The 24,621-nt window shown below is 36.6% G+C and overlaps 2 protein-coding genes across 4 annotated transcripts in view; one reads left to right on the top strand and one right to left on the bottom strand.

The window, feature by feature from the left end:
- The window catches only part of NF1 (neurofibromin 1), a 250,845-nt gene that overhangs the window by 145,169 nt on the left and 81,055 nt on the right, over nucleotides 1-24,621 (top strand). For all 3 annotated transcript variants that reach the window (XM_018064268.1, XM_018064270.1, XM_018064269.1), the window contains 5 exons: nucleotides 2,108-2,266; nucleotides 2,773-2,870; nucleotides 4,231-4,377; nucleotides 6,729-6,875; nucleotides 11,385-11,495. In XM_018064268.1, coding sequence (XP_017919757.1) covers nucleotides 2,108-2,266; nucleotides 2,773-2,870; nucleotides 4,231-4,377; nucleotides 6,729-6,875; nucleotides 11,385-11,495 — 662 coding nt within the window. The remainder of the gene's footprint in view (nucleotides 1-2,107; nucleotides 2,267-2,772; nucleotides 2,871-4,230; nucleotides 4,378-6,728; nucleotides 6,876-11,384; nucleotides 11,496-24,621) is intronic.
- Nucleotides 16,893-18,612, bottom strand: LOC108638255 (location of vulva defective 1-like). Its single transcript, XM_018064272.1, has 2 exons — nucleotides 18,513-18,612; nucleotides 16,893-17,948 (listed from the first exon to the last, which is right to left on the bottom strand). The coding sequence occupies exon 2, from the start codon at nucleotides 17,942-17,944 to the stop codon at nucleotides 17,414-17,416; it is 531 nt and encodes a 176-aa protein (XP_017919761.1). The 5' UTR covers nucleotides 17,945-17,948; nucleotides 18,513-18,612; the 3' UTR covers nucleotides 16,893-17,413.

Raw genomic sequence — 24,621 nt, 5'->3', positions numbered from 1 at the left:
TGATTTTTTTTTGAGACACTTTCTCAGCAGGTTAGTATTTTATAATTAATCAATTCTTTGGAAACCAAACTCTTGACTTTCACTTCTTTAAAAACCTTTTCAGGATTTTAATGGATTAAACTGAACATAAGCTATTCTTTTAAAACAACCCTTCTGCAATGAAATATAAAGCAGTTTTTAATTCCCTTCCTTTTTGCTAGCTCAGAAGCTTTAAAAATTTCTAGGTTGTTGATCTGTTATTTTATGTTTTAAGATTAAAATTTATGGGTTCTGAAGAAAACAGTAGCAGTGGTGGTCTGTGAACATTCTGAAATTAGATGAAGAATTTTATCTGTGCGAAAAGAAACGTTATTTTTTTCTGTTCCTACTCCCCAGAAGGTTAAACACAGTACAACAGTGGTAAAAGCACTTGAATTTTCTTCTGAATTCTGTTTCTAAAACTGTATTTTAGCTAAAAATAGCTTTAAAACAGTATTGAGGCTTTAAAGCCAGTCTGCTAAGGCTGCTGTATTGAACCCCCTTCACCAGTTCCTCTGAAGTGTAAGGTCGTGGTCCTTCGTGGAGTGGCACAGCACTCAGAGCTCTGTGACACCAGGACAGCTTTCTGAGCTGTGTAGTGCACAGGAAGGTGGGACTGTGTCAGTTACAGCTCGCCCCTGCCATCACCTCTCACAAAGATGTTCTTAGCGTAGAAAACCTTTCTCCAAAGTCTTGATTTTACTGCCTTCCTGTCAAATATAATTGAAAATTATTTGGAGATTTTAGACAGTGAACAAGAACACAATTTAAATGTCTACCACATGAAGCACTGAAGAAAATAGAATGAAGTGAAATGATTCTTACTCTTTTCCAGAGTTATAATCTGGACTCATGAGCCGTGTGAATTCATGAAAAGAAGTGTTACTTTACTGAGGCAGTGTGAAGAAAACTAGAGCTCTGTGAGATTCTGCACCTAAGTCGTATTTTCTCATTTCCCCGCAATAGCCTTTGAAATGCAGTCTTATCCTCAGAATCCCAGAACATTGAGTTGGTGTACTGTGGCCTTGTAGTTAGTCAGCACTGCTTTAAGCAGCAGTTAACCACGCTAAGCATGAATAGTTGTTTAAAAGTTCTTTAAAAGTAAATATGTGTGTTATCTGTTAAAAAAAAAAGTGAATTTCAGAATAATACAATTTTCATATGTTAATTTAAAACAGGACCTACTAGGAGAGATGGGAGCTGAGCCAGCTTCATAGCACTTTCCCAGTCTAATTTACCTTGAAAGTGGAATATTTTATAAAAAGAAAACAAATCCACGTGAAATGTTGGGCTCACATTATTTTTCAGTGTGGGCAACCATTTCTTGTATCTTTAACTTTTTTCATTTGATAGAATTACAAGTTGAGGTACTCATGGGGATTCCCTCTTTTAGGCTGGTGGGATCCTTTTTTCTTTTAAGTCCCCAAGAATTCCCATTCCTCCATGGTTTAAATAATAAGTAGGTCCTTATATTATAAAGCATTCTGATGAAGAAAAAGAACTGGCAATAATGTTACTTGTAAGTAAGTTTTTTCTCTTGATAGGAATCTAAGAAAACTAAGTTTTATTTTGTATATGGCAAGCATTTTGCTCAAGAAATTCAGTTGTACCTGGTATACAACAAAATGTAAGTATTCACTATTAGGTATTGGATTTTTCAGTGGTATGCTGTTGAAAATTTAACTCTGCCCCACAAGAGTTGACCACACTCTCGTGTCTCTTAATCTTAGTAAAATATGCTAATTTTTGTGTGAAAAGTTATTCTGCTTTTGTTGCTCAACAAACCTGCAGTATAAACAATGATGATAAAATTAATATCTTTTTTCAGATCTCTTCTGCAGAACTCATCTATGAGACTTTTTTTTTTTCCTTAGAGACCTTCATTGTAATTTTAAATGATACAGGATAAAGAATTAAGGATAAATTTTTGTTTACTGATATTTTGGAAATAGGAAAAATTATAAATGTATTGTTTACAAGGACTGGTCTATTCAGATTCTTTGTGCAAAATTTGACTTTTGAACTCTTTCTTCCCATTTTCTTATTTTAATTCAAACCATGTACTCAACCCTCAATTCCTTGTTTTTAGGTGGTTAGCCAGCGTTTCCCTCAGAACAGCATCGGTGCAGTAGGAAGTGCCATGTTTCTGAGATTTATCAATCCTGCCATTGTCTCACCATATGAAGCAGGGATTTTAGATAAAAAGCCACCGGCTAGAATCGAAAGGGGCTTGAAGTTAATGTCAAAGGTGAAGAATCATTTTGATAATATAACTGTTTAAAGTTTCTCTTCCATAAATTTTCAGTTTTTTTATTCACTGTACTCTCTCTTAATTTTGGAAATGCCCTGTGGTTTTCCCTTACACGCTTTTGTTTTATTTTTATTTCTTTATATGATAAAGAAATTCATGAGACTGATACTGATGGACCATCTTATCATTTGAGAATATTTTAGCAAATGTCTTCTGAAGATGGTTTTCTGTGTAATCATTTTGGAAATTCCGAATGGGAAACAAAATGTATACTATATTATTTTTCAAAATGCATTAAATTTTTCATGTCTGTTTTTATATGTATAAATATATATGTGTTTATATAATTATATTTAGGAAAGCATAGAAACAGAATGATCAATAACTGATTTAAATCACCAATAGAAATTGTATCAGTGAGAAAATTAATATTTTTTAGAGTTATATGGATGTGTAGATTTCATAAATAATCAGATCCTTTATAACGTTATTTTATTGTTTAGATACTTCAGAGTATTGCCAATCATGTCCTTTTCACAAAAGAAGAGCACATGCGGCCTTTTAATGATTTTGTGAAAAGCAACTTTGATGCAGCACGAAGGTGAGCAGCCTGCTACTTAGCCAGTTGCTCTGTTTGGATCAGATACTTTCAGTTTCACTTAAGTCCATGTACTTGATCTAGATGGAACTCCTTTGTAGGTTTTTTTCTCTTGAGGTGAAGAACATAGTTAATCTTATTTCGCTATAAAAGACATTAATGAAGTAAAGTGATATTCTTTGTAATTTGGTGATTTCCATATTTAAAAACCAAGAGAGATGTTTGACATAGCTACTAAAGTAAAGGATTTGAGTTTACCACAAGACGGAGGAGAGGTAGAAGGAAAAAGATTTCTTTCAGTAAATACTAAAACCAAACTGGTACAGATAATGCATTATAGTGTATAATCACAATTTTTTGATGTTAGAATATTTTTGATACTTTAATTTGGAAATGTATGTCAACTAAAAAGTTACTCTTTAAACCAAGTAAAGCAAATGCATAAGATTTTGTTCATTAGTAACTGGACAACTGTTGGAAGTTTTGTGATTTTAGAAAACTTGAGTTCTGCTCGGTACCCATAACTAGCTAGTTGCTTCTTTTTATCTCTGAGTTGTTGATTTGGTAAAGTAGGTTTAATAGTGTACTTAACTATGAGTTGATTTTAGAGAAACAAATAAGATAACTTATGAGAAAGAATTCTACTTTTCATACAGTGTGAATCTAATTGATTTGACTTATAGTCTAAGCTATACTTCTACAACTCTTTTTTAAAAAATATTTATTTATTTATTTTTTAATTTTATTTTTACTTTATTTTACTTTACAATACTGTATTGGTTTTGCCATACATTGACATGAATCCGCCACAGGTGTATATGAGTTCCCAGTCCAGAACCCCCCTCCCTACAACTCCTCTAATTTTTTATTATAGTTCATACTAACTTCTTTCTGATTGGAATTTAAAAGGTATATTATTGGACTGTAAATCATACTGGAAAAAAAATGAATGTCAGCATAGGATTCCCATTCTATGTCTATCCACAGAAAGATTGACTACCCATAGAAAGTTAAAAGAACAAAGGTTCTGATCCTGACTTTGACCTAACAGGCTGTATAACTTTGGAGAGGTCTTTTGTCTTGTCTGGGCCTCCATTTCTTTATCTGTAAAGTACTGATAGATTCTCATCTATCTAAATTTTGTTGTCTGACTTCAGAGCCTACTTTGAAGCTGAAGCCAGGTATCAAATGGAAAACCAAGTTTCTCCTTGTCTCTTCTTCTTTTGTTTATAGTTACATGTGTGAATAAAACCTCCATATTTGTAATACCAGTAATTTCACAGTTACTTCACATAAATTTAATTCAAACATAGATATGAGTATATCTGGTTTTTGAAATTCTAATAACTTTGCATTTTTGAAGGTTTTTCCTTGATATAGCATCTGATTGTCCTACAAGTGATGCTGTGAATCACAGTCTTTCCTTCATCAGCGATGGCAATGTGCTTGCTTTACATCGTCTGCTATGGAATAATCAAGAGAAAATTGGCCAGTATCTTTCCAGCAACAGGTAAGATTTCTCAGTCATGGGGATACTGACAACTCTCACTTTAAATTGATAAAAGTATTAGTCATGAATAATGCCTTTTACTTTGTATCTTCTTAGAATAAGAATTATGATTTTTAAAGAGTAATGTAGACCTTTAAAAATATGTAGGCAAAAGCTTAAGTCATATTAATTGATCAACAAACCTATGTAGGTAATGTAGACTTTTTAAAAAAATACTAAAGGTAAGAGGGAATTCTCTGGCAGTCTAGTGGTTATGAAAGACTCGGCACTTTCGTTGCTGGGGCCTGAGTTTGATCCCTTGTGGGGAAACTAAGAATCCAGCCAAGGAAACAAAAAATTAAACTGAGAAATCACGAATGAGCCTTTTGGATTTTTTCTGGCTTGCAAACATAATATTACAACAAGCCACAGAGAAGTTTAAATTTACTAGGTCAAATGAGTCTTGGCATCTGAGTTTAAAGAGCAGCTTAATTCTTAGGAAGTTAATAATTAAAACATTGCTGCTGCTAAGTCAGTTCAGTCGTGTCCAACTCTGTGCGACCCCATAGACGGCAGCCCACCAGGCTCCCCTGTCCCTGGGATTCTCCAGGCAAGAACACTGGAGTGGGTTAAAACATTGCTATTCTATTGCAATTCTATAGTAATCCCATTTGTGATACTCTGAGGTTCATGCAAATGAAGTTTTACGTAGGCAGTACTTAATAATTGAAAATTATTAATTTGGGAATTGTTTCATTAGCTGTTTTTAGTTAAAGTCTCTTGTAGCCTGAATTATTTGCTGTCCTTTCTATAATCGTTACATATGTTTACAGTGGCCCAGATTCTTATGTATGAGTTCTCTTACAAAGGTCAAATGAGTGCAGATTATTTTTAAATTCCAATAAAAATGGTTTGCTTATTCATGGGAAAAGTAGAAGACCATAAGGAGGGAGATGCTTCATCTGTGTGGCGCTTAAAGTGGAACTTTTAAATGCAGACATTCTTTTATATGCATCTTTTAGAATACAAACTTATATGACTTAAGTACTTATTCATGTACTTTAATACCAGTTTTTTTTCAATTTTTTTTAAAAAGACACATTTCAAACATACAAAAAAGTATTGACTATAATATAACAGAAATCCATGTCTACTGCCTAGTTTTAACATTTTTTATTTTGTTGAATTACTTCAGATCTTTATAACGTTTTATTTCTGGGAGAGAAAAAGATACAACTTCTCTCTTTTGTAACTGACAAGAAAAAGAAAAGTACCGGTATAACATAGGTACATATAAAACAGTTTTGTGTGTTTTAAAACTTTATAGCAATGATACAGTGAATATAGTCTCTTCATATAATATTCTATTTGAGATTTACCATTTATTTAACTTATCTTAGTATTTTATTGAATGGCTATATCACAGTTTATTTTCATACTTCCTAATTGATAGATATTTAGGGTTTCCTGTTTTTCATTATTTTAAATGGTAATGTAATAAATATTCTTCACATTTGTCTCCTTGTGAATTACCCAAATGCATAATTGCTGAGTTCTGGGGTATACACAGCCTCAACTTTGTTAGATATCGCCACATTATTTTTTATAGTGTACATACTGATTTATCCTTTGACAGTACTATGTGAGAGTACAGTGTACACCTCTTCACCAAAACTAACACTAGCAAATGTCATAATTTTTTTTGTCAGTTTGATGTTTGTGAAATAGTATCTTGTTATCTTTAGTTTTAAATGTTTAATAGTTGTTGAAAATTCATATTTACCCTGGTTAAGCAGAAATCTGATATCAGGGACACTATGTCCACTTCCTAAACAGTGGTCTCTCCAAATGAGTTCTTTTCATCCTGAGAAAAACTGGATTAGAATGTTATTTTTACTTACTGGTTGCCTATTTAATGGTAATAGATTAAGAACACTAGAACATAATGAAATTTTATGTAAATTTTTTAGTTGAGGAATGGTCCTGTTTCTAAGATGTCTCAGTTATACTTAAAACCCCTGAGGTCTTTTGGGTGCTCTTTACAAATGAGCAGGAACCACCACCGGACAGTGAATAGAAAAGCAGCCAGTGACAATCTAAACGTGTTTTTCTATACCCTACTGTGTGTGGAAAATAGCTAGTGGAAGCGCCTGTAGGGCACAGGGAGCTCAGCTCGGTGCTCTGATGACCTCCAGAGGTGGGATGGGGAGGTTCAAGAGGGATATGTATACATCCTGCTGATTGACTTCGTTTTACAGCAGAAACTAACACAACATTATAAAGCAATTATACTCCAATTAAAAAATAATAAAGAAATGTGTTCTGCTACATGTGAACTGCTACTTTTTTCCTAAGTAGTTTCCTATATCTAGGGATCACAAAGCTGTTGGAAGACGACCTTTTGATAAGATGGCGACACTTCTTGCATACCTGGGTCCTCCAGAGCACAAACCCGTGGCAGATACACACTGGTCCAGCCTTAACCTTACCAGTTCGAAATTTGAGGAATTTATGACTAGGTAAAGTAGCACCTCGACATGATGATTTCTGTCTTTTTCATTGAGCTGCAAGCTTTACCTCCAGGCCACTTGTTAGATGTGCTTGTATATTTCACAGAGGATTATTGGGAAAGATGTACTTCATAACCACATTGCCATGTTTTGGGGTCCCACTTTTCTCTTTACCCTGTATATTGTTGCAATATGCTTTGTTTCATGGTTGATTTTCTCGTAAAAAAATAATAACATCTTGTTGAATAATACTGTGTCATGTTATTTTGAGTTGTTTTTATACTTAAAAGGAAGGTAGATAACATTATTTTCATATTATAATGAAAATAATATGAATCTTTTAATTTGCCTAAGATTCCATCCTAAGTCATAGGTCCTTTGGTTCTAAGTGCTGAACTCTTTCTATCACATGATAAAATTTTTCAGAAGTCTCCTGGAAGTTAATTGTACAACTTTTAGACTGAGGGTCAGAAATATGGTAATACTGCTATAAAATTTCTTTCTGTGAACATTTGTTTTGAATCTCATTGAGATTTGGATCCTCATCGTTAGACATTCACCTCTGTGTTGTTACTGTGAAGATAGTTTGCAGAATTCTTTAGTCTTTTAAAGTATCTTTCATAGTACTTTATACTTAGTCACTTAGTACTTCATAGTGAGTGTGGGTTAAGTGTTTTGTTCATAGTGTGTGCCAGAAGCAGAAAGGAAAGAACAGAATATGACATTCTAAAGTTTAATTCATATTAACAATTTTTATATAATGCTCCATGGATTGTGAGTACCTGTTATTAGTCATATTATATACAGATGATAGTTTTGTACACGACTCTAGTTTTTTGATATTGTTAAAAGAATGTAGGAATATGTAACAATCTCCTTTCAGGCTTAGTTGTTATCTTTAGTTCTGTTACATTTTCCCATGTAACAGATATTTCAGTTCAGTTCAGTCACTCAGTTGTGTCAGACTTATTCCTATGTAATTAAAGGAATATTTTCAATGCAAAATTTTCATGTTACTTAGTTGAAAATTATATAAACATATAAAACTATGTTGTATTCAGCATTACTAAGGATGTCCTTGCCATTTTTCCATTTCTCAAACAAAACTTCTTTATTAGTCCTTTTAACCTAAGACCCCCACCTTCCTACAAAACAATCCTCTGTGCTTTTGAACACTAAATGCTATAACATGTGTAAGATACTTAGAACAATATCTGGTGTATATATAAAGTGTTTCATAGGCATTAAACGATATTTTTGTTCTAAGTTTCCACTGATGCTCCCTGAGACTCATTTTTCTTTTAAAAAATGGAAGTAGCTTTATAATGTTGTCAACTATAAACTAATAATTGTTAAATTAGTCAAAACATAGAAATCTAAAAAGGGAAAATTTTTCAGTTATTTCATCTCTTAGAGATAATTCAGTTAACATTTGGCAGATAGCCTCCTAGTCATTTATCCATACATACGTGTACCTATTTCCCTTCTCAGGTGCTATATGTTGTCTCCATTAATATTAAGCAAATGCTCACTTGGTAGCAGCAGTATGATGAACTGAGGTACTATAGTCTCTTCTCCCACCCTCAAGACACATAGGAATACTAGGTAAAAGAAAATGTATATTAAAAATATTTTTAAACACATACATAGCTAGAAGAGAATTTTGGAGCAAATTATTTAGTATGTGGGCTTTCCTGATAGCTCAGTTGGTGAAGAATCTGCCTGCAATGCAGGAGACCCCGGTTCGATTCCTAGGTCAGGAAGATCTTCTGGAGAAGGGATAGGCTACCCACTCCAGTATTCTTGGGCTTCCCTTGTGGCTCAGCTGGTAAAGAAGACGCCTGCAATGCTGGAGACCTGGGTTCAGTCCCTGGGTTGGGAAGATCCCCTGGAGAAGGGAAAGGTTACCCACTCCAGTATTCTGGCCTGAAGAATTCCATGGACTTTTACACACAGAGATAAAGAAATGGAAAATATGAAAGACTTTAAGAGATGGAGGTTATAGAATGAGAAGTTCCAACATATCTAATAAATAGAGCTTAAAGAGTAGTGAAGAGGTAATATTTGAAGAGACAACAGATGAGAATTTTCCAGAGCTAGTAAATGACATAAATCTTCAGGTTAAAGACACTGTGTTAAGCAGAATATATAATAGTTAAACCATGCCCTTTTTTAAACTGTATTTAAATATATTTAAGTGTATAAGTATAAAAGTATAGGAAGCATCCGTACAAACAAAGCTAGTGGAGGTGATGGAATTCCAGTTGAGCTGTTTCAAATCCTGAAAGATGATGCTGTGAAAATGCTGCACTCAACATGCCAGCAAATTTGGAAAACTCAGCAGTGGCCATAGGATTGGAAAAGGTCAGTTTTCATTCCAATCCCAAAGAAAGTCAATGCCAAAGAATGCTCCCACCACTGCACAATTGCACTCATCTCACACGCTAGTAAAGTGATGCTTAAAATTCTCCAAGCCATGCTTCAGCAATACTTGAACCGTGAACTTCCAGATGTTCAAGCTGGTTTTAGAAAAGGCAGAGGAACCAGAGATCAAATTGCCAACATCCTCTGGATCATGGAAAAAGCAAGAGAGTTCCAGAAAAACATCTATTTCTGCTTTATTGACTATGCCAAAGCCTTTGACTGTGTGGATCACAATAAATTGTGGAAAATTCTTCAAGAGATGGGAATACCAGACCACCTGACCTGCTTCTTGAGAAACCTGTATGCAGGTCAGGAAGCAACAGTTAGAACTGGACATGGAACAACAGACTGGTTCCAAATAGGAAAACGAGTACGTCAAGGGTGTATATTGTCACTCTGCTTATTTAACTTATATGGGGAGTACATCATGAGAAACACTGGGCTGGAGGAAGCACAGCTGGCATCAAGATTGCTGGGAGAAATATCAATAACCTCACATATGCAGATGACACCACCCTTATGGCAGAAAGTGAAGAAGAACTAAAGAGCCTCTTGATGAAAGTGAAAGAGGAGAGTGAAAAAGTTGGCTTAAAATTCAGCATTCAGAAAACTAAGATCATGGCATCTGGTCCCATCACTTCATGGCAAATAGATGTGGAAACAGTGGCTGACTCTATTTTTTTGGGCTCCAAAATCACTGCAGATGGTGATTGCAGCCATGAAATTAAAAGATGCTTACTCCTTGGAAGGAAAGTTATGACCAACCTAGACAGCATATTAAAAAGCAAAGACATGACTTTGCCAACAAAGGTCCGTCTAGTCGAGGCTATGGCTTTTCCTGTGGTCATGTATGGATGTGAGAGTTGAACTATAAAGAAACTGAGTGAGTGCCGAAGAATTTATGCTTTTGAACTGTGGTGTTGGAGAAGAATCTTGAGAGTCCCTTGGACTGCAAGGAGATCCAACCAGTCCATCCTAAAGGAGGTCAGTCTTAGGTGTTCATTGGCAGGACTAATGTTGAAGATAAAACTCCAATACTTTGGCCACCTGATGCAAAGAGCTGACTCATTTGAAAAGACCCTGATGCTGGGAAAGATTGAGGGCAGGAGGAGAAGGGGACGACAGAGGATGAGATGGTTGGATGGCATCACCGACTCGATGGACATGGGTTTGGGTGGACTCCGGGAGTTGCGGATGGACAGGGAGGCCTGGCATGCTACGGTTCATGGGGTCACAAAGAGACATGGCTGAGCGACTGAACTGAACTGAAGTATGAAAGTGATACTCAGAATCAGGGAGATTAGAATGGCCTTTTAATAAATTGTATTGGTACAACTGTACCAGTAAGTAACCATCTGGAAAAAGATACACTATTTGTGAGGATAAACTCCCATAAAAAAGAATATATGGACTTTTCTCACTCATTCAAAATCGGTAAACCAGGGAAAGGAAAGGTTCATAAACTGAACTCTTAAAAAACAATAAAATTCAAAAACTTCTGTCTAGAAAGAAAAATGGTTAAAAACAATTCTATGATTAATATCCCTGTCTAGTAGTTTTCTAAATGTTATCCTAAGGTTCAAATAATCAGTTCAGTTGCTCAGTTGTATCAGACTCTCTGCAACCCCATGGACTGCAGCACGCCAGGCCTCCCTGTCCATCACCAACTCCCAGAGTTTATTCAAACTCATGTTCATTGAGTCAGTGATGCCATTCTCCCATCTCATCTTCTGTTGTCCCCTTCTCCTCCTGCCTTCAATCTTTCCCGGCATCAGGGTCTTTTCAAATGAGTCAGTTCTTCACATCAGGTGGCCAAAATATTGGAAGCTTCAGCTTCAGCATCAGTCCTTCCAATGAATATTCAGGACTGATTTCCTTTAGGATGGACTGGTTTGATTCTCCTTGCAGTCAAGGGTTCAAATAATAGTTCCTTGAAACTTTTAGTGCTTGTTACCACATTGCCCTTCAGAAAGTATGTTGCTTTTAAGATATTTTGCCATTGTGTATATTTTATCATTGTTCCAATTATGGACTTTTGTAGATATCAATGAACAATATAAAGTCTGTGAGTTACTGTGCTCTTTTTTCTTTCAGGCATCAAGTACATGAAAAAGAAGAGTTCAAGGCTTTGAAAACATTAAGTATTTTCTACCAAGCTGGGACTTCCAAAGCTGGGAATCCTATATTTTATTACGTCGCACGGAGGTAAGAAACACTGTTTTAGTTTCTCTTACCAGAGTTTTTAAAATGGTAGAAAATGTAGAGAGACAGCAAGTTTGGTTTTTCCTGTTTGACTTTACCAGAGTTGGAGACAAGTTTTCCTGGGAGAATGTAGCTGGGAAACAGCCATCTTGTCCCCATATGGTGCTCCATCTATTATAAATTGCTTTTCATAGTACCTGCTTCATATTTGCTTCCCTGTATTACATCAGTTTTTTTATGCCACCTACAGTGAATTAATTACAAAGAGTAAAAAAAAAAAATCACAGTCTTTTGTTTTCTGGTGTATTCTGTTTGAATAATATCTGCAATATGATACTGAGAAACCTTTTTGTAATGGAAATAAAGCATCTGAGAACTTTTTTTTTTTTTTTTTTAGAATCTGAGAACTTTTAATAATAGGCCTGGTAAGGCAACATCAGGGTGATTTAACAAATAATTCAGAGACGATGTGGGAAATGTCTGTAAAGATATGGCACAAGTGACAGCCTGAAAAATTGATTGTGTTTATTTGTGCTGTCTTCAGCAAAAGCTAGTTCCCAGGAAACCTTTCTCGAAATGTTTCTCCTTCACAATAGGTCTAATGCTCATGTTACTTTCCCTGCCATTGTCTTTTCTTTCTTGCCTTATTCTGCATTCCATTGGAGAACTTGTCTGTGGTATTATTTGGTCAGTTTTCCTTCTTCCCATTTAGTGTGAGATAAACTCTTGGTAATTGAACCTTAGGAACAATGTTATATAATAGACCACTGGCTTTGGAATCTCAGGGGCTATGTTTTCTCTTAGTTCCGTTATTCCACTAGGCTGTAGAAATTAATCTTTCTGAGTTTCCTGAATTTAATATAAATTGAGGAATTATATCAGTAGACTTTTAATGATCATGAATGGCAAAAAAAATTGGCAGTGTATAAGAAACAAATGGAGGTTGAGGAGAAGTGGCAGTGGAGTGATGAAAGGAAGGTGGGAGGTGGGAAACTGATTTAATGGGGTAATGCAGACAGTGTTAAACCAAGAAGTCCCAAGAACTGGGTGTTAGGGAATCAAGAGGGGATAGAAACTCGGATTTATCCTTAGCCTTCCTCTTCAGCAGTTCTGAGGAACATCTCTTCACCTTCCCGTTAGTCTTCTTTCCAACTTACACCTCAGATGCTGTTTCTCAGTTGCCTAAGATTTTAATTTTCTTTTGCAATTGGGATGAACAGTCCTTGTATACCAATCCCAATCTTTAATACTACCAGTATATTTTGATTTTCCCTATTTTGTCTAAGTAATTAAAAGTGAAACATTGGTGAGAGAGGTAGGTAGACATGTGTCCTCCTCCCCCTTTAAATTCTTGTTACTTTACAAGTTTTGAAGATTTCTGGAAAACCTTAAAGCTGGTTTTTTTCTCCAGGACCAGAGTGTAAGATTATATTCCTTCTCTGTGGTGGTCTGCATACTATACAAGGCCAAAGGGAAGTAGCTTGGCCCTGATGCAGACACCTGTGAGATTAAATCAGTGGGATATCCTAGAGACCCATGTAATAGGTTGACTTGAGTGTGCTGAGGGTTCCCAGCTCTGCTGCTTCTTAGACAAGTTAGTTTTTATGACTCTGTTTCTTCATATGTTAAAGAAGGAGAGTTGCTTAGAAAAACTATCCTGCCTACGTCTCCCATAAAGTATTTTGTGACCTATAAAGTTCTCCAAGCATACAGAGTATGTTTAAGGTTTTCTTTTTTGTTTGTTTGTTTTGGGCTGTGACTCTGCCAGCTTCAGACTTTGTACATTTCAGTCTCTTCTTTAGACTAACGAGAGTGCCTCCTGGCTTCATTGTCACCTGGTGTGAAGCCTCAGGTCAGGACAGTTGAGCACATGATCACTCAGAGTGGAATGACCGGCTCTACTGTGGAGGAGCACAAGAGCAGGAGACGGCGGCAGAGGCCTTGTCTCTATTCAGTGAACTTTGTCAGAGCACACTTAGGTTTGACTTTCTGATATTCCTTTGTTTTTGTGGCTTAGACTACCAAGTATTAGTTTATGTCTTTTGAACGATGGATTCCAGCCTCCTTACAGATAGTCCACAGACCTTTTAGACTTGAAATGTCCAAAACTTAATTCAGTGTATATTCAAATCAACTTCGTCTTTGCCCCATATTCTCTTTCTCAATAGCATCACCATCCCTTCTCAGTCTAGAAACCCTAATCATTTAAAACTCTTCCCTCTTTCGTTTATCCTCCTCATTATCAATCACCATGTCTTGATTTTAGTTGTGTCATCTAGGCTAGGCAAATCAATAAAGCTGTTTTAGTCAGGGCTCAGTTTTTACAGAGAAATCATTCTCACTTTCTCAAGAAGGTGGGCCTCAGGAAAACCATGAGTTACAACAGGTGCAGACGGCACCTAGGTGTCCATCAGTCCTGGAACTGACTTGTTGCCTCTTTCTTGGCTTCACATTCAGCTGTGTCTCATGATTTTCCTCTTTCTGTATCTCTTCAGCATTAGCCCTAGCTAGTCAGTCCTTCATTACCTCAGTACTTCACAGTTCAAATTCCACAAAGAGAACATGGTTCAGCTACAGATACCTGTTTGGCAAAACCCTTAATGCTGTGTCCTGGCCAGCCAGTGGATTCCTGGCTGCCCCTAAGTCAGTAGTCCTGTGATTTGAAATAACCTCCTAGTGCTATTCGGAAAAGGCAGTGGTGCCCCACTCCAGTACTCTTGCCTGGAAAATCCCATGGACGGAGGAGCCTGGAAGGCTGCAGTCCATGGGGTCGCTGAGGGTCGGACACGACTGAGCGACTTCGCTTTCACTTTTCACTTTCATGCATTGGAGAAGGAAATGGCAACCCACTCCAGCATTCTTGCCTGGAGAATCCCAGGGACGGGGGAGCCTGGTGGGCTGCCGTCTATGGGGTTGCACAGTCGGACATGACTGAATTGACTTAGCAGCTATTCGTTTATCAAGGGATGTTCTAAGGTATGTGTTTTTTATTTTCTTAATTGGTTCTTAATGCCTTAATTTTAGGTACTTTGGAAATGTCTTTTGAATTCAGTTTCCCCCACTGCCATTACTGAGACTCTCTTATTAGCTTTAACCTGTATTAATGCAGCATTATTCTCCTACTCCCTAAACCCCGCATAACTACTTCCAGGTCATCTTAACATTGCTCCTGGAGGCAGTTCCAGTTCAAATCTAATCCCGTCTATTTGTTAAGTAGCACCACTGAGTCCCTGAATAAAGTCCAGATTCATGTCAAGTCAGGCATGATGGTTGCGTCGTAATTTTGACCTAATTTAGTTTTTAGTCTTTTCCTTCTATTCTCTCCTGTATACCTTTGAACCTGACCTGTAATAAAGTCCCATAAATACAAGGACAGTTGTTGTTGCTGTTCAGTCACCCAGTCATGTCTGACTCTTCGCGACCCCATGGACTGCAGCACATCAGGCCTCCCTGTCCCTCACCATCTCCCGGAGTTTGCCCAAGTTCATGTCCATTGTTGCAGCATTATTTATAGTGGCAAATATATATATATAATATATAGCTTTGTATCAAAAGGAAATTGTTGAATAAATAACGATACATCTGTTTTATGGAATAATGTGTTTTGTGTTAAGTCTGTTTTTGCTTGTTACGTGCAACAGAAACGAAATTTACACTTGTGTAAACCAGAAAGCATATCAATTGGTAGATGTACCCAAGGAGATCAAGAGATGGACTGGCTTCTTGGATGACTGTATGTAGAGCTTTGAACAGTGTCATCTGGAGAACATCTGTCTTCTCTGTGTCTTGACTCTACTTTCTTTGTGTTGATTTTATTCCCAGGCAGCTCTTCCTAAGCTATGCCCAGTGGTGGCTTGTGTTCTCCCAGCTTAACAACCCAGTGAAAAACGCTTCTTTCCCAGTAGTAACAGCAAAAGTACTAGTCTTATTGGCCTGAGTCACCTGCCAATTCCTGAGGCATTCACTATGGCAAGGGGGATGGAATTTCTTGGTATCTAGGTCTGAGTCATACGCCCATCCCTGGAGCTCACTGTTGAAGGTAGCTTAAACTGCATAAACTGAAAGGCGTGAGGGGAGGGGATGGGAGCAGGGTTTCCCAAAGGGAAATTGGACTGCCAGTATCAGAATGAGGAAAAGTAGATTCTGAGCTGGCAAAAGTAACAGAAAGTCCTCTAATGCAGTTTTTCAAATGTCCAGAAAGATGACCATGCACAATGAACAGGAACACGGGTGTGTGTGTGTACAGGCATGTGATATGCACAGACTGACAGGCCTGTGAACGTGCACGCTAAACTGTTCACAGTGGTGTTCTCAGGGGCATGACTGGAGCACACAGAGGGTCAGCTACAGAAGTTCTGTTATATATCTCTGTTGTTTGACTTGTTGCCAGGAACATTTTTGTCAGAATAATTAAAACTATAAAACCTAAAAGTGCAATGAAGAGTTTTCCTCTTAGGTATATTGTGATACCTGGAAGTTGCTTTTTGGGTGTTAGTAGTGATAATGATTGGAGAAGGCAGTGGCAACCCACTCCAGTACTCTTGCCTGGAAACTCCCATGGACGGAGGAGCCTGGTAGGCTGCAGTCCGTGGAGTCGTGAAGAGTCAGACACGACCGAGCGACTTGACTTTCACTTTTCACTTTCATGCATTGGAGAAGGAATTGGCACCCCACTCCAGCATTCTTGCCTGGAGAATCCCAAGGACAGAGGAGCCTGGTAGGCTGCCATCTCCAGGGTCGCACAGAGTCAGACATGACTGAAGCGACTTAGCAGCAGCAGCAATAATGATAACGGCTAAAATTTACTGAGTGCTTTCTCGGCAGACTGTGCATATTGTATACTTTTTCATTTAACCCTTAAAATAACCTGCTGAGGTATTATTACTGCCAATGACTGACTTATTTATAAACTGAAATTTAGAGACGCTGTTAGTCATTCACAAACCTAGCTATCAAACAAACATATATCTCCAGGCCCTACATGGGCTGCTAAATCAGAATTTCAGGGTAGAGCCTAGTCTAATAGACACCCCAAGTGATTCATTTGAAGTAGGTTTATTACCAGTTTGTTTGGGAGTTTCCACTGGGTTGGGAATTAAGCTCAAGGTGGCACAACTAGTAAGAATCAGAGTTGTTCACACATGGTTATTATCACTGTTAAAATTAAATACTAGGTTTTTAGCTTAAATAAATCTTTGTAGACCAGCATGAAAATCTCACCAGTACTTATGGGGTATATTTCTGTAAGGAAGAATTATGAATTCTAGGCATCAGATTGACAAATGACCATTTGCAGTAAAAGACAGAAGTATACAGAGTAAGATAACTTTGTCATTGGAGCAGCTGAGTCTGTACTCCAAATGTTAGCAGAATTGGAGTCTTTTTTATTGTAACAGTGTATTACTATTACACATTTATGGAATATGGTGACAGGTGTATTGTTTTATAGAGCACTATAGTTTATCCTTTTGTCTATTTAATAAAAAATAAATGCAGAATAACACATGCTGCTCCTCAACCCCTATCCACAATCCCCTGTCGTTTTCACACACACACACACACACACACACACACACACGCATGCACACCCACACAGAAGCATACTTTGGTTAAATGTCACCAACATAATTTCTTCTCTTACACCTTTAATGTAAAACCCCAAGTTGCAACTCAGTTTTGCAAACATTTAAAAGGCAAACAGAGTATTTTGCCTTCTTTTTAGCATTTATAAAGAAGGAAGCCATCATATTAAAGCAATGATTAAACTTACACAATTGAAATTTGCTAACAACGAAATTAAACTAGGATAGTGATGATTTACTCGGAAGTAAGTTGAAATAAATTTGATTTTCCTACTGTGCTTGTTGCCATTCAGCAGATATAATGAACTGAGATAACAATGCAGACAGTCCAGGTCCACTTCAGCCTAAGTGTACAAAAAACAACAAAAATATGACATAGAAAAGAACGTGAGTGCTGTCCATTGGATTCAATTTGGTGCCACCATTTTTTGTATTCTTGGTTGCCGTTACACTTTTTGTGCTCATGGTTGCGGCTGCACTTTTCATACTCGTGGTTGTGGCTGCACTTTTTTTATTCATGGTTGTGGCTGCACTTTTCGTACTCGTGGTTGTGACTACACTTTCTGTATTCATGGTTGTGGCTGCACTACTCATGGTTGTGGCTGCACTTTTCGTACTCGTGGTTGTGGCTGCACTTTTCATATTCTTGGTTGTGACTACACTTTCTGTATTCATGGTTGTGGCTGTCGTTGAGGTCACTTCTGTATTCTTTGTTGCCTTGGGATTCAGAGATATTTGGAGCTTTGGAGTTGTGTTGGGATTTGTGGTTGTCTTAGAACTTAGGCTGGTAACCATTGATACTGCTTTGGTTTTCCACAAAGTGACATCAGAAAACAGTAGGAGCAGAGTGAATAATAACTTGAACATCATTTTCCTGTTTCAAAATAATTATAAAAAATTAATCTAACACTTGGATCATAAACAAATATAAGAATTTACATTTTTTAAAGTGATGGTGAGAAAGGAAGAGGGCATGAAGAAAAGCTTATCTCTGTACCAGGAAAATGCCAACCTTGGTTTAACACACAGTTTTTAAGATAAAAGGAAATTCAGAAATGATCAATATCAACTCTTTGATTTTACAGATGGGCTCAGACAAAGGGCATAATTTGCCTGAGGATGCATATCTGAAAATGACCAGAACTAGAACTTGAGTCTGAGTCTTAGTCTAGTGTTCTTTAGTAGACGGGGACTATGAAGACATACTATAGACATATACAAAAAGTTTACTAGTAAACTATTTTTAAAGTAAGGCTAATTTTTTTTTATCCTGTCTTCAAATCTAATGGTTTGCCGTGATTGAGAAAAAGCAGCTAGCCCATGTTGAACATAGTTAACTGTTCTTTTTTAACTTAAAGCTCAAACTTTGAAATCTAATATATGCTAAATTTACATTTGGTTCTAATGTGTAACTGAGAAAATTTCAGTTTAATATTACCTTTTGATGTTTTTTTTCTTTGAAGAGTAGGCTTCAGGCTTTCTGCAGTGTCCTATGGGGAATCTAATTTCTTACTCACTGTGTGCTATTTAAATAGAATTAGTGAGTAAGTCACGTGTTATAAACTTGACCTGGTATTTGCGCTTTGGAAATAACCCATTGAGTGCTTTCCAAACTGGTGCAAACAGACTATGGCAGAGATGGAGAAATGCAAATAAAGTCTTTCTAAAATCTAGTCACTTATATAAAGAACCCTGTGAATACCACTTTGTTATTCCTCTTACCCATGTTTTGCATTAGCGAATGTCTTCATTTGATTGAACTAACTACAGGAATATACTCTTTGCCTACTGTGATTATCATGACTTAAAATTGAGTAAGTATATTAGAGACAGATTTTTTTCTTAAAATATATTGTATATATGTTTAGAGGGTAGTTTTTGGCTAGGATTATATTGGAAGTTTTCAAAATAATTCAAGAATATAGCTTTCTAGAGGTTCTAGAGTTCTAGTAAGTAATTATTCTATTAGAAAAGAGGTTAAACTTTATTAATATAAAACTAAATAGAAAAGAATTGCATGTGAAAGTGATACTTTTCATATTGAGTTTGCAGAGGTTTTTTTTTTTAGTACATTAAATAGCTCACATTGAAGCACATGGAGTAAATAAATTCTTCAAAGGAATTTCATCTTTTGGTCACTGCTTTTGCTTAATGAGTGGCACACAGGGAAGTTGGGTTGTACTGTGCTAATGTTTTCATCACATTAGCTGGCTCTTTTTAAAACTTGCAGGGCTGTGAACAATTGTGTTGACATACAAGGAAATTGCTTCATAAATGGCAGAAGTACAAGTCAGTACATGTTTCTGTCTTGTTTTACTTTGCTGTGAAGGTTTCTTTTTCCTCCTGAATAAATAGAACCAGTGCTTGCTAAATCTTATTTATATTAGGTATGTAGAGTATAGTATAAAGATTATAAATCTTATTTATATTAGGTACCTAGTATAAAGAGTATAAATCTTATTTATATTAGGTACAAACCTCTATTAAATTGAAAGTTTGTATGATCAGACCTAAAAAGTAAACATAAAAAGCCTCTTAGCAACCAGAGTAGGTATTATACATCAGAGCACTAAGATAATGCACATGTAAGTTTTTTTTAATATAAATTTATTTATTTTAATTGGAGGTTAATAAGTTTTTATTGATGCTTCAAACACCTCAATCTCAACTTACTTAAAATTTTATCTTTTTTTAAGTTTATTTATTTTAATTGGAAGCTAATTACTTGACAATATTGTATTGGTTTTGCCATACATCAACATGAATCCGCCACAGGTATACACGTGTTCCCCATCCTGAACCCTACTCCCACCTCCCTCCCCGTAACATCCCTCTGGGTCATCCCAGTGCACCAGCCCCAAGCATCCTGTATTCTGCATCGAACCTGGACTGGCGATTTGTTTCTTATATGATATTATACATGTTTCAATGCCATTCTCCCAAATCATCCCACCCTCTCCCTCTCCCACAGAGTCCAAAAGACTGTTCTATACATCTGTGTCTCTTATGTGTTAGTATACTGTATTGGTATCCTGTTCTTATACACATTTCAACTGCATCATTACCTTTAATTTCTTATTTTCTTCTTATTGATCTTAAGCTGCTTAAGTCTTTGATGATAATTAAGTAAAATTAAAATTTCTGAACTCTGCAGCACTTAAATGCTTCCCCCCAAAAAAGAAATCATTTGCCATTATTCATGCCTTTAAATACCCCCACTTCTTTATCTTTGTGCAGTCTCTCCCATCTGCCCAGAGTGTTTTCTCATTCAAAATTCCAGTCTTCCTTCAGTGTCTAACTCTTGATGGCAGCATCTTTTTATGTGAAGTGAAGTCTCTCAGTCGTGTCTGACTCTTTGCGAGCCCATAGACTGTAACCTACCAGGCTTCTCTGTCCATGGGATTTTCCAGGCAAGAGTACTGGAGTGGGGTGCCATTTCCTTCTCCAGGGGATCTTCCTGACCCAGGGTTCGAACCCAGGTCTCCTGCCTTGCAGGCAGATGCTTTATCCTCTGAGCCACCAGGGAAGCCCTTTTTATGTGAGCCTTTCTTAATTCTATACTTCCAAATCAGACATTTTAGGACTTGGTATGTCTAGCGCATATATCAGACTCTTCTTTACTCTATTGTATCCTCTGGCTTCCTTGTGATCAGGTACAACCTCTTCTTTGTATCTTGTGGCGCAGGGAGTACTTGCACAGAATAGTGTACAACAAACACTAGAATTTATTGAAATATCTCATCTTTGTTTCTTCATGGAGGAGGCTGATATGTCTATTATTTTAGACATTTGGTCATTTACAGCTTTCCCTGCACCATAAGCATAAATTTGCAACTCAGAGGCCTGAGTTTAAGTCCTTTCTCTACTTCCTGGCTTCTCTTTTGAGAGAATTTCTTACTTGTATGATGTAGGTCAAAAGTGCATTCACATCCTTTACCTGTGTAAAGTAACAGAAATTCAACCAAGGAAATTTTAAAGATCTAATTGGTTTTATTGAACAGTTCATGAATTGGACAGCATCCTGTCTAATAAATAAAGAGGAGCTCCAGAGGACTATGGAAAGAGAAAGTTTTTTAAAGGCAAGACAAGGAAATCATAAAAAATTATTTCAAGCTTAAGTAACTTACGTAGGGGATGAAAAGCATCTGTGTGGCAGATTATCTCATCTTCCTTTTGGGGATGGAAATGATTATCTCATTGGTACTGACCAGAAGATTCCACTGGTTAGGATTACATTCCTGGAGAAGGTTGTAACTGCGGTTAGATTTGGTATTAAGTCTTGATTTTAACACAAGTGACTCCATTTTGGGCTGCTTGTTTCTATTTTTCCCCCAATATTGTGTAGTAACAAGTGACTTTTCAGTGTGGACAGTTGTTTCAAAAAGATTTGGAAGCTTCCTGAGAAAGTATATATGCACATGTGCAAAAACAGACTATTGTTATGTTAGATTTAAATGTGAGTATCTTAGAATTGTACATAAGTACTTCTACAGTAGAATATCAGTCTCTTCACTGTAGGAATCTAATACAAGAAAAAGAACACATTTCTCCTTAGTTGCAAAATACATGTTTGGAGAAGTGTCTGTCTCCCAATATTCCCTCCTTCTCTTTATTAAATAGAAAGCTAAACATCAGTCTTCATTTCTGCCTGTTTGTAACCGCATGCATCTGATTAATCACTAAGTCTTGTTGATTCTGCTTCAAAAAAATTGTACTTTATCCTTACATTGTTGTACTTTATCCTTTCACTGTGTGGATGACAACAAACTGTGGAAAATTCTTAAAGAGATGGGAATACCAGACCACCTAAACTGCCTCCTGAGAAATCTGTATGCAGGTCAAGAAGCAACAGTTAGAACCAGACATGGAATAACGGACTGGTTCCAAATTGGGAAAGGAGTACATCAAGGCTGTCTATTGTCACCCTGCTTGTTTAACTTATATGCAGAGTATATCTTGCGAAATGCCAGGCTGGATGAAGCACAAACTGAAATCAAGATTGCCAGGAGAAATATCAATAACCTCAGATACACAATGACACCACCTTTATGGCAGAAAGTGAAGAACTAAAGATCCTCTTAATGAAAGTGAAAGAGGAGAGTGAAAAAGCTGGCTTAAAACTCAACATTCAAAACACAAAGATCATGGTATCCAGTCCCATCACTTCATGGCAAATAGGTGGGGAAACAATGGACACAGTGACAGACTTTATTTTTCTGGGCTCCAAAATCACTGCAGATGTTGACTGCAGCCATGAAATTAAAAGACGCTTGCTCCTTGGAAGAAAAGCTATGACCAACCTAGACAGCATATTCAAAAGCAGAGACTTTACTTTGCCGACAAAAGTCCATCGAGTCAAATTATGGTTTTTCCAGTAGTCATGTATGAATGTGAGATTTGGACCATATAAAGAAAGCTGAGCACCAAAGAATTGATGTTTTTGAACTGTGGTGTTGGAGAAGACTCATGAGAGTCCTTTGGACTGCAAGGAGATCAAACCAGTCCATCCAAAAGGAAATCAGTCCTGAATATTCATTGGAAGGACTGATGCTGAAGCTGAAACTCCAGTCCTTCGGCCACCTGATGTGAACTGCCTCATTGAAAAAGACCCTGATGCTGGGAAAGATTGAAGGCAGGAAGAAAAGGGGCGACAAAGGATGAGATGGTTGGATGGCATCACTGACTCGATGGACATGAGTTTGAGCAAGCTCTGGGAGTTGGTGATGGACAGGGGAGCCCGGTGTGCTGCAGTGCGTGGGGTTGCAAAGAGTCGGACACGACTGAACGACTGAACTGAACTGATGTTTATCTTACAGACTGAGTGGGTAGCTTTATCAATTATCCAAGCGGAGGTTAGCAAGCTTATTTATCAAAAGACCAGGTAGTAAATATTTTAGGCTTTACAAGCCTAAAGCTTTTCTTTTTTTCTTGTTTTTGTTTTGTTTTGATTTTGGTTTTTTAACCAAAAAGAACCATTCTTTCCTTGCAGGTCATACAGAAACAGGCTGCAAGTAGCCTGTCATTGGACACTAGTTTGCTGCACTCTAATCTAGGCTGTTGACAATATAATATAAATATTACATATAGGTAATCATTCAGTGATAGTGTTAAGGCTAATTTCCAATTTTAATTATGGCTACACATGACTATACTTTAAAGGAAAAAGACTTGATTTAATAATAGTGATTAGAGTTGGAGTCCTGAATTGAGCCAGACGATTTCTCAAGTGGTTTTGTTTTCTGTGATCCTTAGTTTATAGAAGTATAGTGGCCTCGGGCGTTAGGAAACAAGGCTTTGGTTTACTCAACAAGAGGATGTAGTGACTGATACATAATGAATAATTTGGTAGTTATGACTTGATAGTACTTAAAAAGAAGCAATTAATGGCTGCAGTCCATCTATTGCTATGAAAACAGTTATATTTTTAATCAACTGTGGCTCACCTCTTTTAGTGTAAATATATAAGCCTTGAAAGGAAATAATCCTGAGATATGTTTATGAGGTTTGATATTATGAAACAACATGTAAAAATTCTAAAACAAGCAACTAAAGGTAAATGTATCCAAATGAATGTTGTTCCCTTCAGAAGAGTCACTGTTGTAGGTGAGGTACTTACTTTAAACCCTGATGCTTTTGAGCACACATTTTAAGAGAAGTACATTTTTGGAAGTGTAGTATGTTCTGTGTAAATGTAGTAGGAAAATCTTCATTCTTGAAAGTTTTTGGTAAAGCAAAATGTCATTTAGTAATATTTTTGCTTAAAATGATTTTTTTCTTGTGTTATATATAAACTGGCTTGTAGTAATATTTGAAAGAAAGGCCCCCAAAGGTGTTTTCACAAATGACAGCCTCATTGGAATAAGAGCTTAAAGACTCAAACATGACTACTTTGAAGAAAAATATAAAGAAATTTAGATATGTGTTGTTTATATTTAGAATTAAAATCAGTTTATCGTATCATCATAGTTAATGTAGGAAGATGTTTTACTAGTTTCAGGTGACTCCTTCATTCTTTGATTACTTTTATTATGTTTTAAAGAGGCTTTAGCCTTTACAGTGTGTGTCTAAGTTCATATTTAATGTCCTACAGCTTTCTAAAAAAAATTTAATATCAGGGCAAGAGACTCATAACACATTATCAAAGTATACTTTGTTAAGCAAGAAAGATTTCCAATTGTAGAAAAGCCATACCATGAAAAAGAATACTAGAGCCTGTATATAGATGAAATTATTTTTGAACATGTATCAGCTTTCTTTAATTATTTGTTATTGGCATGAGGAAATACAACAGAGCGTCTTGTGGTTAAGCAATAGAAGGGATGGGTAGTTGTGGCTGTGTGCCAGTTACTCTTGCACTATACAATGTCTCAGGTGCAGTAGTGGTCACTGAGGCTTTGATTGGCAAGCAAAGGCCTTCCCAGTGGTTATTGTGGTGTATGGCATCTTTATTTTTCCTTAGTGATGTTTTGTTTCTTTTTTCTTTGTCGATGAAAAGCCATTAAATCTTAGTTTATTTTCTATTGAGGTAAGCATTTTGACAGGCATTT

This window comes from Capra hircus, chromosome 19 (assembly GCF_001704415.2).
Source record: "Capra hircus breed San Clemente chromosome 19, ASM170441v1, whole genome shotgun sequence".
NCBI lineage: Eukaryota > Metazoa > Chordata > Mammalia > Artiodactyla > Bovidae > Capra > Capra hircus.
Note: the sequence above shows the minus strand (reverse complement) of the source record. Positions and strands in the feature narration are given on the sequence as shown.

Coding starts and splice junctions, on each gene's coding strand:
- LOC108638255 (XM_018064272.1), bottom strand. CDS start 17,944: ATGATGTTCAAGTTATTATTCACTCTGCTCCTACTGTTTTCTGATGTC.